The sequence below is a fragment of the Aspergillus nomiae genome (genome assembly GCF_001204775.2).
Source record: "Aspergillus nomiae NRRL 13137 chromosome Unknown contig00018, whole genome shotgun sequence".
In the NCBI taxonomy this organism is placed as follows: domain Eukaryota; kingdom Fungi; phylum Ascomycota; class Eurotiomycetes; order Eurotiales; family Aspergillaceae; genus Aspergillus; species Aspergillus nomiae.
The window spans coordinates 170965-183707 of NW_015378073.1; the positions used below are offsets into that span (position 1 = coordinate 170965).

Here is a 12743-nt window from a genome sequence, read left to right on the forward strand (position 1 = left end):
GACGCCATCGCACGATGTATAAAACTCTCTGGCAGCCTGCCTGTGCTGGCCCTGGTCCTCAGAGCATAATTTAAGCGATTATACTTTCACAGTAAAGGCTTGAAGTCAAGGCCAGTCTCAAGATGGCTGACCACCACGAGGGTCTTCAAGATCAAGAGAAAATAGTTGCGAACATCTATGAAAGTGAACACAACCCAAACAGCTTCGTATGTCAGGAGGAATATACCAAAGGCGTGATACCAATCCCGCCAGGACATACGTCCATGGAGAGTTCTGATACGGCAAGATCGTTCACACATGTCCCTTCAGGTTCATCGTCCTTGGTATTTACTCTCTTCGTTCCAATTCGTTTATGGGCGATCATGTTCAAGCTAACGGGCTTTCCCTGGCCGATGTCTAGTATAAGGAAGCCCAAGTTGACGAGAGCCATTCAAGTCCCCCGGGCGCTTCGAACATAGCTATTCTTCATAATCGAGATGATGTCGATATCTCGACCGGGTGGAGGCGATGGGTCTTCGCCCTCGCTCCCCTCTTTACCATGATCAACACAGTCGTGTACTTGTTTTATCTTGGTCTGCGTATTTACTGTATTGTTATGGCACAAAGGTCGGTCGATATCTACTATGGCGGAGCATGGGTCTTCGTCGCCATTGAGATGGCTGTGGCTATACCCTCTCTGATCCATAACTGTTGGACTATCATGGCATGGAAGAAAAGAAGCAGGCCCAAGCTTAGGCTGACTGGCGAGAAAGTCCCCTCTGTGGACGTCTTTGTCACCTGCTGCGGAGAAGATGATGCTGTTGTTCTCGATACCATCCGTGGTGCCCTTGATCAAGATTACCCCCTCGATAAGTTCAGAGTTGTCGTGCTGGACGACGCCAGATCTGCATCCCTGGCATCTGCTGTTGGTGAGCTGGCTACCATGTATCCCAACATCTTCTACATGGCACGAGAAAAGATCCCTGGCAAGCCACACCACTTCAAGGCTGGCAACCTCAACTACGGCCTCGAGCAAGTGGAATATTTGCCTGGAGGAGCAAGTGAATTGATCGCGGCACTAGACGCTGATATGGTTAGTAGCCTCATTGATCTTGCTTCGGCTTTGACTTCTGACCAACTAACAACGTTCAGATCCCTGAGCGGGAATGGCTGCGTGCTTGCATCCCCCATCTCCTGGTGGATCCCAAGGTGGCCCTCTCGTGTCCCCCACAGCTCTTCTACAACACACCAGCCTCCGATCCCCTCGGGCAAAGTCTGGACTTCTTTGTACATATCATTGAGCCCATCAAGGATGCCCTTGGAGTGGCCTGGTGTACTGGATCTGGCTATGTTGTTCGCCGTCAAGCTCTGGCGGACATTGGCAACTTCCCTCTGGGAACCCTAACTGAAGATGTCGCGACTTCAACCCTTATGCTCGGCAAAGGTTGGAAAACAGTATACATCCACGAACCCCTACAGTTTGGGTCCGTACCAGAAGACTACGGTGGACATCTGAAGCAGCGGACCCGCTGGGCCATAGGAACTGTGGACACAGCTGCCAAGCTGAATTTCTGCCTCTGGGGCGAGAGCGTCCGGCATCTCACCTTCGCTCAACGCTTCTCCGGATTCATCTACGCAATCCTCAACTTGTTTACTCTCCTTCTAACTGCGTCTCTATTCACTATTCCCATTATCCTCCTGTGGGGCAAGCCTCTCGTCGCCTACGCAAACGACGACCAACTCCACTGGCTCATCTGGGCCTGTTTCATCTCGACCGTCGTCAATCGACTGTGCGAAGCAACATTATTCTCCCCAGCAGGCTACCACACCGGCCAACGAAACTCTCGATTCCAACTGTGGATGGCACCCTACATCGCCGTCTGCATGATCCGCTCATTCATCCTCCCCAAATGGCTCGGCGGCCAAACCCAAGCCTTCAAGCCCACCGGATCCCTCGCCTCAGCACTCAACGAGCGCGACCCGAAGCTCACGAAGAACATGTTCGTGCGTCTCCGGGTGATGCTCCTCAACTACATGGTGTCCTTCCATCTCGCCTTCGTGTACGTGACCCTGGTCGCAGTCATCATCTCCTCGTACCGCTGCTTCGCCATCGAAGACAGCGCCAAAGACATCATCGTCTGTCTCATCACGCATGCCTTCTGGCCGCCGTTTGCCTTCTTCTTCATCTGCAGCTCTATGTGGACGCCGATCGCCTATGCCATCAACCCCCCGATTATGCCAGATCGCGAGGAGCTGCTCGTGCGAGATCAGAAGACTGGTGTTGCTCATCCCACCGAGGAGAGCAAGCGCATCGCGTTCGGTGGCCAGGCTGTGTGGTTCGAGTTTGAGTACTCGGCTGCTACTATCGCTACCGTCTTGGTCTTTGCATATTCTTTCTTTTTCTAGATTAAAATTATACTTATAATATTCTCTTCTTGGCCTTGCATTGGTTTGCATAGCTATGGATGTTGGGTTTCTTTTCTTTTCTTTCTGTCTTTCTCTCTCTCTCTCTCTCTCTCTCTCTTCTTTTCTTTTTCTTTTTCTTTTTCTTTTTCTTTTTCTTTTTCTTTTTCTTTTTCTTTTTCTTTTTCTTTTTTCTTTCTATCTTTCTATCTTTTTCTTTTTCTTTTTTTCTTTTTCTCCTATCATACCTATATACTTAGATGGCGTGGGTCTGGCTTCACTACTTTACATAATCTCATATCATTACTACTTTTTACTTCATAGTCCTGCTAGTGGGTTATATCTGTTAGAACTGAGAGAGTAGTGGTTTTGAACGGGGAAGTCGTTCTCTCGGCATACTCCGGTAAAAGGTCACTCGTTCTACTCTATATAAAACATTGTACATGTTACACATATAAGTACATGGGGTATACAAATTCTATCACGAATATAGAATACTACCTCCCGTAAACAGTCCAGCCGTGAAGGGTTGCTACGCCCTACAAGGCGCCGCCGACTTTCTCGACAATCCACATCGCCAAACGCACATTCCAGCTAACACGGCGTTCGGTTCTCCTCAGATCGTCCCGTGAGATCGCTTGAGACTCCTTCTGTAACCGATCACTCTCTGCCCCAAGTCTTCGCTTCAAGTCCCGATCGCCGGTAACGACTAGCGCACCAGCCTCTAGATCAAGGCTATAGCTACGCTTGGTGTAGTTGCTGCTCCCGACGAACGTCAAACTGGGGTGTTCTTCCTTGGGGAGCGTGATCCATAGACCCTTCGCATGGTAGGTCCAGCCGCCTGGTTCCCCGACCGTTCCGCGTCGCCATTCCTTCAGCTGGATGGAATTGGTTCTCTGTGCCTCGGCTACCCGGTCAAGGAACCGTGCGGAGAGATGGGTGTAGGCGGCGGGAAGCATACCGGAGATACCGGGGGAACCGTAGAAGCCATTGGCCCAGGGGGAAGCTGTGAGCACGGTACCGCGTGTCGTGGATTCAGTATGTGAGGTTGAGGTGCTTGCGATCAACAGAGAAGAGAGGACAGGGTGGATGTTGAAGTAGCCGGCGGTGAACAACCAGCGGGCACCGGAGAATGCGGAGGAGGTGGATAGCATACGAAGGATTGTGGTGACTGCGGGAAACTCCGTAGAGGTATCGGGCTTTAGTAGAGGGGTGAATTGTGCGACGGGATAGACATATGTTCCGTCTGAGGATTTCTGTTCCAGGGCGGGTTTCGATTTGGTTGGTTGAATGAGAGGGCTCAAGACTGTAGAGGCGTAGGAGACGAAGCTCTCGGGGTCTTCCAACGGAGATACCGTGCCGTTAGACGTTGGCCAGTCCAAAAGATACCCAGCAGTGTTATGCGGATCCGGCAGAACCAAGTAGCTCAGACTGCATACTGCATGGTGGATACGGCTGTAATAATCGGCCAGTTCTTTAGAGTTAAAAATATGATATCGATCCACGCGGTTCGTGAAATAATCGTTCGAAAGGTTCGCTCTAGGAGCAAGCTATTAGCCGATGGTTTTAAAGACGAACTTTGGATCAAGATACCATACCCGGAGAGGATAATCTCGTCGTCAATACCATAAAGCTTCATATGCTGAAGACCCCAACCCTCGTTGATTCTTTTGGGGATCCATTTCTTTCTCAGTCCCGTGAGATTTGGGGTATGGAACATGCGGATTTCCACCCTATCCGAGCCATGTTCAGCGACCAACGAGGCCAGAAGTGAAGCGCATGAGGGATTCGGCGTCTCGCGAGTTCCCCGTAAGGCGTCGGTCAAAATGGATACTTTGAGATCGGGATTGTCACGTAGGGCCTGGTTCACGGTCTCAATGAGTTCGTGCTCTGATTTTCCTATATACAGCGTAGAGAGGTAGACGCGCTTCCGGGCTTTTCGTATCTTGCTCTGCAATCTGCCGCATTAGTCCCAGACTATCTCTGTTTGATTAGATCGTACATAGACTTACCTTGAGGGTACTATAGAAACTAGCAGGAGAGTCCAAGATTGTGATCCGCGAAGCTGGAACCTCAAAGCAGGGAGCGATCCGATCAAGCTCCGATGTTATACTTCCCAGGGGTGAAGCTGTAGAGGGCGCATTCGCGCTGGGACTGGTGCTGGTTGTATAGGCCGAGAATTTGCGCTCACAAAGTCTCCTCCGCGCGATCGGCCTGCGCACGACACACCGGAACGTCTGACCGCCGACACGACCAAACATATTTCTCACTCCGTCCGTAGCCACCTGCAATAACAGCAAAAAAAAAACAAAAAAAAAAAAAGCAGCAATTCGCAGGCGGGGCGTCAATTGGAGGTGGAACGTAAACTGTCCGTAGACGTCGATCACGGGCATCGGTGCAAACATTGCAAACCCCACACCGCACTAGACCGCATTGAGCGGGTCCTCGACTCCAATCGATCAAACGGAACAACCAACCGCTTCACTTCGATTAGCATTGCAGACGGACGACGAGCTTACTGCTGCACTTCGCCCAAGATGTCGACTATTCTTCGGACGCTGCGGAACCTGAGGAGGATTGGTATCAAGGTTCGTCGCTGATTCGGGTTTGTTTGTGCGGGGATTCGAGAGCTAATTTTCCATCTCTCCACAGGACTATGGTCACCAGATGCAGGTACGCAACTCCCAGGACCTTGTGATGGATGAATGCTTACTTAACGGGTCCTCGCGTGAATAGAACATCGGTATAGTTTGCCCTCAATTGGCAGGTCTTGGTCGGTTACTGACGCAATTGCGACTTCAGGTGATACCAAAGCCGGTACCTTGATTGGCGTCGACCGCTTCGGCAACAAGTTTTTCGAGAATCTTGAGGAGGAGCTCCCTCGTGAGTACTAGGAGAAGGTATTCTTGGGCCAGTATTAACTGGGGATGCAGTCCGGACACGTTGGGTCGACTACAAGGAATCGGAATTCGACGCTGCACAGATTGAGCCCGGCTGGTGAGGATCCCATTTGATGATACTACTTTCTGGCGGCTGTAGGGCATGTTTCTAAATCTCTCGAACAGGCACGCCTGGATCGCCTACATGGTCGACCAGCCTCCTACTGCGGACAAGATCATGCAGACTGGTCTGCGCCCTTGGGAGTTGTCCGAGCATCGACCTAACCTCACCCTCTCCCGTGCTGCTTTCAAGACCTACAATACGTAAGTTGTCAATTTGTGTCCTTTGGGGAAGGAGAAAAAGAAAGAAAGACAGTCTGAAGGAACAGTTACTAATGCCTCTCAGCGTCAAGCCGAAGTACTCCGCCTGGGACCCTGTGGCAGCTCCCCGTAATTAGGTGAGGAGCAGTCTTCCTTGAGCTTTAACTTGGTTCTGTTTGACCCCAACTGTAAGACCATTGTTGGGTGATGTGTAAATAAAGTTGTCCTATTGGTCGTTTGATTCCATCAGAGTTGTTCCATCTAAAACGCCTTGCAAATTTCCCCGTATGTATAAAGTAGTATCTATTCACAGTTCTATAACAGGAAGGTATCTTATTAAGTGCAAGATGAAAGAAGTGCTCTTCCAACAAGCTTAATTACAAGAATGCAAACTCTCGCCATTTAGAGAACATATACACCAGAACCGAGGTTAGACCAGTGTCGGATTGGCCGTCGGTCTTCGAGCTCCACACACCACCACAACACCTCTCTCAATTTCTCGGTATTCCCCTCGGCTTCGTACGCTCTGGAGAGTGTATACCAAGCTTCAGAGTTGTCCCAAGAGCTACCGCGTTTGGTGAGGGCTGAAAGCAGACCGTAAGCTCTGTCACGAGCGGCGATGCGATTGAGAAGTTTAGGTTCCACGTCCTGGATAGCATGTGGCATTTGATTATGTTCGGTGTCGATAGATCCAGCGAATGATTGTCTGCCTGTGGCCTTTACGTCAGCCTTTCTCGCCGTTGGGCTTTGCTTCTCGGGCGACGCGAGCGTTAACATCGACATATCAAGTTCAATCTCAGGCTCTGGTGGCAGCAGCGGCATCTTTTGATCCCAGATATCAAGGAGAAGGTTTGCCAGGCCAATGGTGGCTTTGGGATGGTCGGGGTCGCGCATTAATGCTTGTTCGAACTGATCCATTGCTTTGTGAGGGTATGACTGAGCATTCGACAAGAACGCCTGTTCCGCTAGGAGGTCGGCCCAAAGTTCGTCGGCACTCTTTGGAGCACCCCAACCACGCTCTCGGAATGATCTAGCGGAGGATTCTTGTGTTGCGCAAAGGGCTTCGACCCGCGAAACATGCTTGGCAGCTTCCTCGCACGCTTCAAACGCATCGTCAAACAACGCTGCTCGCCGATACAGCCCAGCAACGAGAAGCCAAATTTTGACGAGGATACAGAGGGCATGCTTTTGGGCCTGGGCAAGCGGGAACTTAGTCACCGCTTTAGTTGGAGAATCAAACCCATATGATGTTGGCAGACGAACATCCTGTTCTGGCGGCTGCTTCGCGTGACCCACGGGAGGTGGCTGTCTCGTATGGCTCATGTTGTGAGCTACAGGTCGCAAGGGCTGCTTTCCACTTTGTTCCTTGTTTGCAGACACTGCCGCCGTAACCATGTCTGGGGATGGAGTTTCCCCCCCATTCGGTTGCTCTACACCTCCCACGCCATTCGTGACGGGTCCGTCACCATTTATGTGACTATGGTTTGGATGAGGTACATTCTCTCCCTTTTTGAGGGTGCTACTGCGTTTCCGCAATTTCCGCGAGTCTTGAGGGTTCTCGTGGCCAACGTGTTTATCCTCGTGTGTGACCTGAATGGTTGGCGCCTGATCCGACTCGTTCGGTACTACCGAAGGACTATTTCCATCCGTCTTAGGGTCAGATCCAGATCGCATCCGCCTGTCTGGTGCCCGCGGGCCTTTATGCCTCCCAAATATACTGCCGCGGAGACTTTTCACGGTATGACCGGAGCTCGATGGGGGTCTGAGGTTGTCTGTCTGGGAGGCTTTTTTATCGTCAGCTTCAAGGGCCAAATTGCCGAATAGAGTTGCAAATAGTCCAAGTAGTTGCTCGCTATGGTTAACAGCAGCCTCTGGGCCCTCCAGGAGTTCAACAAACGCCAACTGGGTCATGCGCGTCTCGATTATACGTTCTTTCTCACGGCCTCGAAGTTCCTCGATTAAGGTACGTTGTAACCCAGCGCCGTTTACCTGGTCTTGGGTGGCCTGCTGTTGCTTTTGTGGTCTTCTCTCGTGGTGGGCTAGAGACGTGACCGCGGCAGGGAACTGTTCAAATGCAGCCTCGCAGGAGCGCTCGGCAATATCAAAATCATGCTTTGCACTTAATAATAGGGCAAGTAGATGCCATAGCGGAACAAGGTCCCGTTCCCGCGTAAAATACCCCTGGACGGTGCCTGGGTGTGTCTTCGCTGTCAATGCTGTCTTGACACAGTCAATCGCACTATCCAGATCTCGATCTTCTGCGAGAAGGAGAGCAAGCGTATATAGAGATGAGTAGTTATCCTCGTCTTCTAACTCTGGCGCAGTGCTCTTTTCCAGATAATCAATGGCCTCAGACCGTATGTCGTCACGTTCTTCATTCACGGGTGTCCAGTTAGCCCAGGCCGCAAGACCTATACCAACACCTCTATAAGCCGCAGCAATGTCAGTAGGAGACACTGCCTGAGAGTGAGTTGAGCTTGTATCTGATGTGATCAGAAGCTTTACTTGCTCCTCGTCATCACCCTCAACTTCTTGGACATGCTTGTTTATAAACTCCTTCATGAGAGTCGTCAACTCCCTGGCTTTCTCGGCTTCTTTTGCCGAGCCGAAACAACACAGCATAGTGACCCCCTCGGAGAGAGTGCGCAACAAGGTGCCATCATTTTCTAATTCTCCATATTGTGCCGACTTCTCTGCCCTTTCTTTCGCACTCACAACGATCTCAATATACGAATCAAGAGCCTTTAGAGCGAGGTCAAAGTCTGCCAATGCTGAGTGAACGTGAAATAGGCGCCGGAGTATCAAGTGGGAATGGTATGTTTTGGTAGCAGCACGATACAGGATCTATCATAGAGGACATTAGAGCAATCAACGAATGGGTTTCACTCAACACTTACATCGAGGACATTTCTGCCCACTGCGTTTTGGCCCCTTTCACCCAGATCTTCGTCGGTCCATTGAGGTCCACAGAGTATTTGCCAGTTCGTGATTACTTGCTCCACCCAGTCTTCGATTTGTGTGTTTTCGGCATGTGCGTGGGGAATTTCGTCTCACGCAGGAGGCTACTCTCGTACATCGACTCCACACGCCGTATTTCAGCTGCAAGCTGCTGACGTTCTGGCCCGCTTGCCGGTGGCACGTAAGCTAAATCATGTTGCAGGGTGGCTGACAAGAGGTCATAGTATGACTTCCATGTTAAATGCCTTGGTGTACAAACGTCAAAGTTGTCGGTATGAGGCAAGGGCCCTTGTTTAACATGTGGGTGAGCAGACCACGCCCGAAGGAGTCTGAGCGCGGTCTGCATGAGGGCTTCGTCAGCCACGGGAATAGTCCTGAGAGCTTCCGTGCTAGCGACCAGTGCGCTTTCCGACGCGAGTTGCTCAGACCAGTGTAAAAACTGGGGGCTATCTGAAGACAGCTCATTGTGACTGTTCAACCATGAAGTAAGTGACTGAAGAGTGTCCAGTGCGTTGGCGGACCCGGATACTTTGTGTTGCCCGGCACCTATCACCGTTAGAAAATGGCAAGTCGCTCAGTAATTGAGATATATACCTTTGAGATAGCATGCCTTGGCAATGCATACTTTAGTCCATGACGAGAGCTCCTCTCCAGTGCCTGTGAGCTTATGAACTGTCTCATCGAAGTCATCCGGGAGACGCGCCGCTGCCAACCCCGGTTCATTGAGTGTCCAGTGTACCCATCCTAGGCAAACTTGAGCTTGAAAAATATCTTGTGGAGGGCCATCTGCCTTTTCAACGGTAGACAAAAGGTGGTGAATAAGTTCTGGCAACGCCGAGGATGTGGAAGCGGAGGAAGATTGAGCAGATGATGGCCGTTGCGGGGAGTGTAAGGCAACCTGGTATTCAGCAGAGGCTACCTCTAACAAGCCTATCGCATCTCGGTTAGCTTCTTTGCAGACTAGCACCTAGTAGAGTAAAAGGGCATATTACAAGTCTTTTGAGGTGCATGCTTGGTCACTTTGCGAATGAGTTCGGGGATCTCATCCCACTTGTTCTGACAACGGGCGTTGTCCAAGGCAGCAATATAGCGACGCCCCTTCTCAGAATGGGCCTATCGGAAGCACGTGTCAATATAATTGGAGACATTGCAATCTTCGTTTGCGAATTGCAGGGGAGTAACACGTAGCCTGATGTGGCAGAAGTTTAAGGGCAAGTACTTACAGCCATGATTAAGGATGTAATGTTAGAGTTAGGAGGAGAATAGCAGAATCTGGGGGAGGGCAGTCGAAACAGTACCCATAACTAGTAGTTCCTACCCCGAGGCTCCGGCACAAGATCTGCTACCTAGGGAAAAACAAAGTGTACTTCTCCTCAATGCGCAAGTCCCGAGGACTTAACTCTGATGATCATCATTGTCCAGGGGAGAGGAACAACTGGAACCACCATTGAGACCCGCTTGGGGGTTACGCACGTGTAATTATTGGTCGGTGGGTAACGGTTAGTACCACTTTTACCTTACCGTCAAGTTTGAACACAATATGTAGCGTATGGTACGGTACCTCCGAGGCTTCATGTGGTCAAAGCTTTTCCGCTCCTCCAAAAAAAAAAGAAAAGTCTCCAAGATCACCGAAGGTACCTCCAGTATCTGACGACGACACGGGCGCGTTACCAAGATGGCTTCCATGTCGATGTCCTTACATGCTGTCAATCATCGCCTGACCAACATACCCGTCAAACAATTGCCTCCCCTCGCATCATGTCTTGCGACTTCGTTGAGCAATTGCGGGGAGCTACTTTCTGCGCCGCAGAATCAAAAGTCCAAATCTGAGTCGGACAATGCCGTTCAAGTGCACAAACTTATGACCCGCCTGGCGAGCTTGCTGCAGGATAGATCTCCGGAAGGTCGGTGGACTGCGGTCGTGCTTGTAAAAGCCGTCGTGGAAGCCGGTCAATGGGAAATCCTACGGGGTTGCGAACCGCTTGTTCGCGGGCTCATTGCGATCCTTGCGGTACGTACTTGATTCACAGGTCGCAAGTGGAATTCGAGTGATTCAATTCCAATTAAGATGCTGATACTATCGCCAAACAGAAACCCGATCCGAATTCCACCAAGAAAATGTCTATCATCACTTTGACACGCATCTTCCACCTCACCTACCAGTATCCCACCCTGGTGCGCGAGATCACGACCCCGTCTTTGCCAAGCTTCATTACTTCGGCTTTGAATCTTATCTCGGTCAAACCTTCGTCGGAACCGATCAGGAAGTTGAAGCCTCACAGTCCATTCTTGGAAACCGTCCTTAACGCACTCGGAGAGCTGATCGCACGGCATCCAACTATTTTCCGTCCATTCTCGGCGCAGATTCACAGTATCCTTCAAGCAATAATTGGTTCAACGTCGCCTACATTCCCTCAGACTGTACTGGCCTCTGCCGAACGACTGTTTATCTCTTTGCACCATTGCGCTCCGAAAAATACGTCCGGAGAGGAATGGAAGAACGCCTGCCGGATGACAATAGCTTCTATTCACGGGGCTGCGGATTACGTATTCCGAGCGGTAGTGGAACAATGGGAATCCGTGGATCCAGCTCTCCGACAAGCCTCGAAACCGCAAGATTATAGCAGGGAAGTCAGTGATGGGGGACTAGATACTTTGGGGCTCGCAGGTTGGCAGGGACTTGACTCGGGTGTGAACAGACTTGTCGTACTCCTTCAAATGCTCTCCACCTACCTTACTACCGCGACGGCTTCTATGATCTCCATCCCGATAGGCCACATAATGGATCTAACATCTCGACTTACTGCTGTGGTTGTTCCCTCCGACGGACGAGATATCCAAGCCAACCCGCAGATTAGCCGTACGGAAAGGGAGCATCTGTTCGCTGAACTTCCTCGTATCCACGTTGCCTGCATGGAGCTTCTTCAAAACCTTGTAAAGTCTCTCGAGACCGGCGCCATTCCTGTGACACAGACGATTCTAGAGCAGACTCTCTGGGTCTACCGTGCGGAAAAATTCAGTCGAGAAATTCGCGTTTCCGCCTATGACCTCGTTCAGACCCTGCTCACCCGCATGGGACCATCGTTGACAAAACAAAGCCTCACTTCCCTTGCTGATTTGATCCGAGCTTCCTGCCATGATCTTTTGCCTCCTGTGCACGATCAGAGCGCCTCGGCGAGAGCACCATCTGACGCGAAAGGCAAAGCCAAGTCCAATCATACTACAGCAAACGCCGACTCCTTCCTCAACCCCATGCTGAAGCAAGGCCGTCAGTCTAATATGTCGTCTTTCTCTAGCCTTACTAGAGCCGCATCGGAGCTGCTAGCTGGTGTGCTTACACATGCTCCGACAGAATACTTGTCTCCTTCGCTCCGAGCTGAGATTGATCGGACGATCATCTTAACATCTGATAAGCACACTATGCTTGCCAGTGTTCTTAATCCTGTCCCTGCCGTAAAGGGTCGCGGCGTAAGCGCCAGCATCATGCCATTCTTAGCCCGGAGCTTCCCTGCGGAAATGGAGGTGGAGGCTCTCATCAAACCTAGGATGCCCGTTTTGATGAATGCCCCTGGTATTGGCGGATACACTGATATGGAGGAGGACGAGGAAGAAGACGTACCTGCGCCTGTTTCTGGGACAGCCCCTGAAAGCACTGGATTTCTCCAACCGTCATCCACCCCTGTCCTACACCACGACATGATGGACACGGATGTTTCCCATAAGGCCGCCCCAACCTTAAGCAAACGCAGCCTTGCGGAGGACAGCAAACCGCAGCTTGCGTCGCTCGGTTCGACAGGGAATGTAGACTCTAACTTACAGAGTAAACGGCCCCGTGTCGAAGGCGATGTCAGTGCTGTTGCCAGTCAGCCATCTTTGGACAGAGCATCCCCCGAGACGTTTACCGGTACCGCTGCTGTCTCCGTTCCTTCGTCCTCAGCCACCGTCACATCAGCTCCACCCCCTCGGGTTGCTAGCGTGAATGCACCATCTACAGCAACCGTCGGTGGTCCACTATCAGGCTCAGCCGTCGCACAGACCACCTTGGCAGATGCTGAAGAGGATGACAGCGAGGACGACCTGCCAGCATTGAACATTGACCCGGACACGGAAGATGAAGATGAGGACGAGGATGAGACCATGGAGGGCTAATGTGTATAATACAAACGTTGAACCACAAAATATCATGAACTATATTCGTATATA

At 51.0% G+C, this 12743-nt stretch overlaps 5 protein-coding genes across 5 annotated transcripts; 3 read left to right on the plus strand and 2 right to left on the minus strand.

The window, feature by feature from the left end:
• Positions 1–122: 122 nt before the first annotated feature.
• On the plus strand, positions 123–2385 carry ANOM_001414 (glycosyltransferase family 2 protein; the record flags this gene model as incomplete). Its single annotated transcript, XM_015546671.1, has 3 exons — positions 123–323; positions 401–1072; positions 1132–2385. 3 exons carry the CDS (start codon positions 123–125, stop codon positions 2383–2385), a joined length of 2127 nt encoding a protein of 708 aa, XP_015411084.1.
• Positions 2386–2921: 536 nt separating this feature from the next.
• ANOM_001415 (CDP-diacylglycerol--glycerol-3-phosphate 3-phosphatidyltransferase) lies at positions 2922–4693 on the minus strand (the record flags this gene model as incomplete). Its single annotated transcript, XM_015546672.1, has 3 exons — positions 2922–3921; positions 3981–4333; positions 4395–4693. Coding segments are annotated over 3 exons (1641 nt in total), but the record flags the coding sequence as incomplete, so codon positions are not given.
• Positions 4694–4885: 192 nt separating this feature from the next.
• ANOM_001416 (complex I NDUFA12 subunit family protein) lies at positions 4886–5844 on the plus strand. Its single transcript, XM_015546673.1, has 7 exons — positions 4886–4970; positions 5035–5055; positions 5119–5125; positions 5185–5265; positions 5316–5379; positions 5448–5585; positions 5668–5844. The coding sequence occupies exons 1-7, from the start codon at positions 4920–4922 to the stop codon at positions 5717–5719; spliced, it is 414 nt and encodes a 137-aa protein (XP_015411108.1). The 5' UTR covers positions 4886–4919; the 3' UTR covers positions 5720–5844.
• Positions 5845–5984: 140 nt separating this feature from the next.
• Positions 5985–9769, minus strand: ANOM_001417 (putative filamentation protein (Rhf1); the record flags this gene model as incomplete). The annotated part of the gene is made up of 6 exons (XM_015546674.1): positions 5985–8426; positions 8480–8589; positions 8637–9086; positions 9135–9470; positions 9533–9653; positions 9764–9769. The coding sequence occupies 6 exons, from the start codon at positions 9767–9769 to the stop codon at positions 5985–5987; spliced, it is 3465 nt and encodes a 1154-aa protein (XP_015411107.1).
• A 446-nt stretch (positions 9770–10215) lies between these two features.
• Positions 10216–12689, plus strand: ANOM_001418 (RIX1/PELP1 family protein; the record flags this gene model as incomplete). The annotated part of the gene is made up of 2 exons (XM_015546675.1): positions 10216–10551; positions 10632–12689. 2 exons carry the CDS (start codon positions 10216–10218, stop codon positions 12687–12689), a joined length of 2394 nt encoding a protein of 797 aa, XP_015411114.1.
• Positions 12690–12743: the final 54 nt, after the last annotated feature.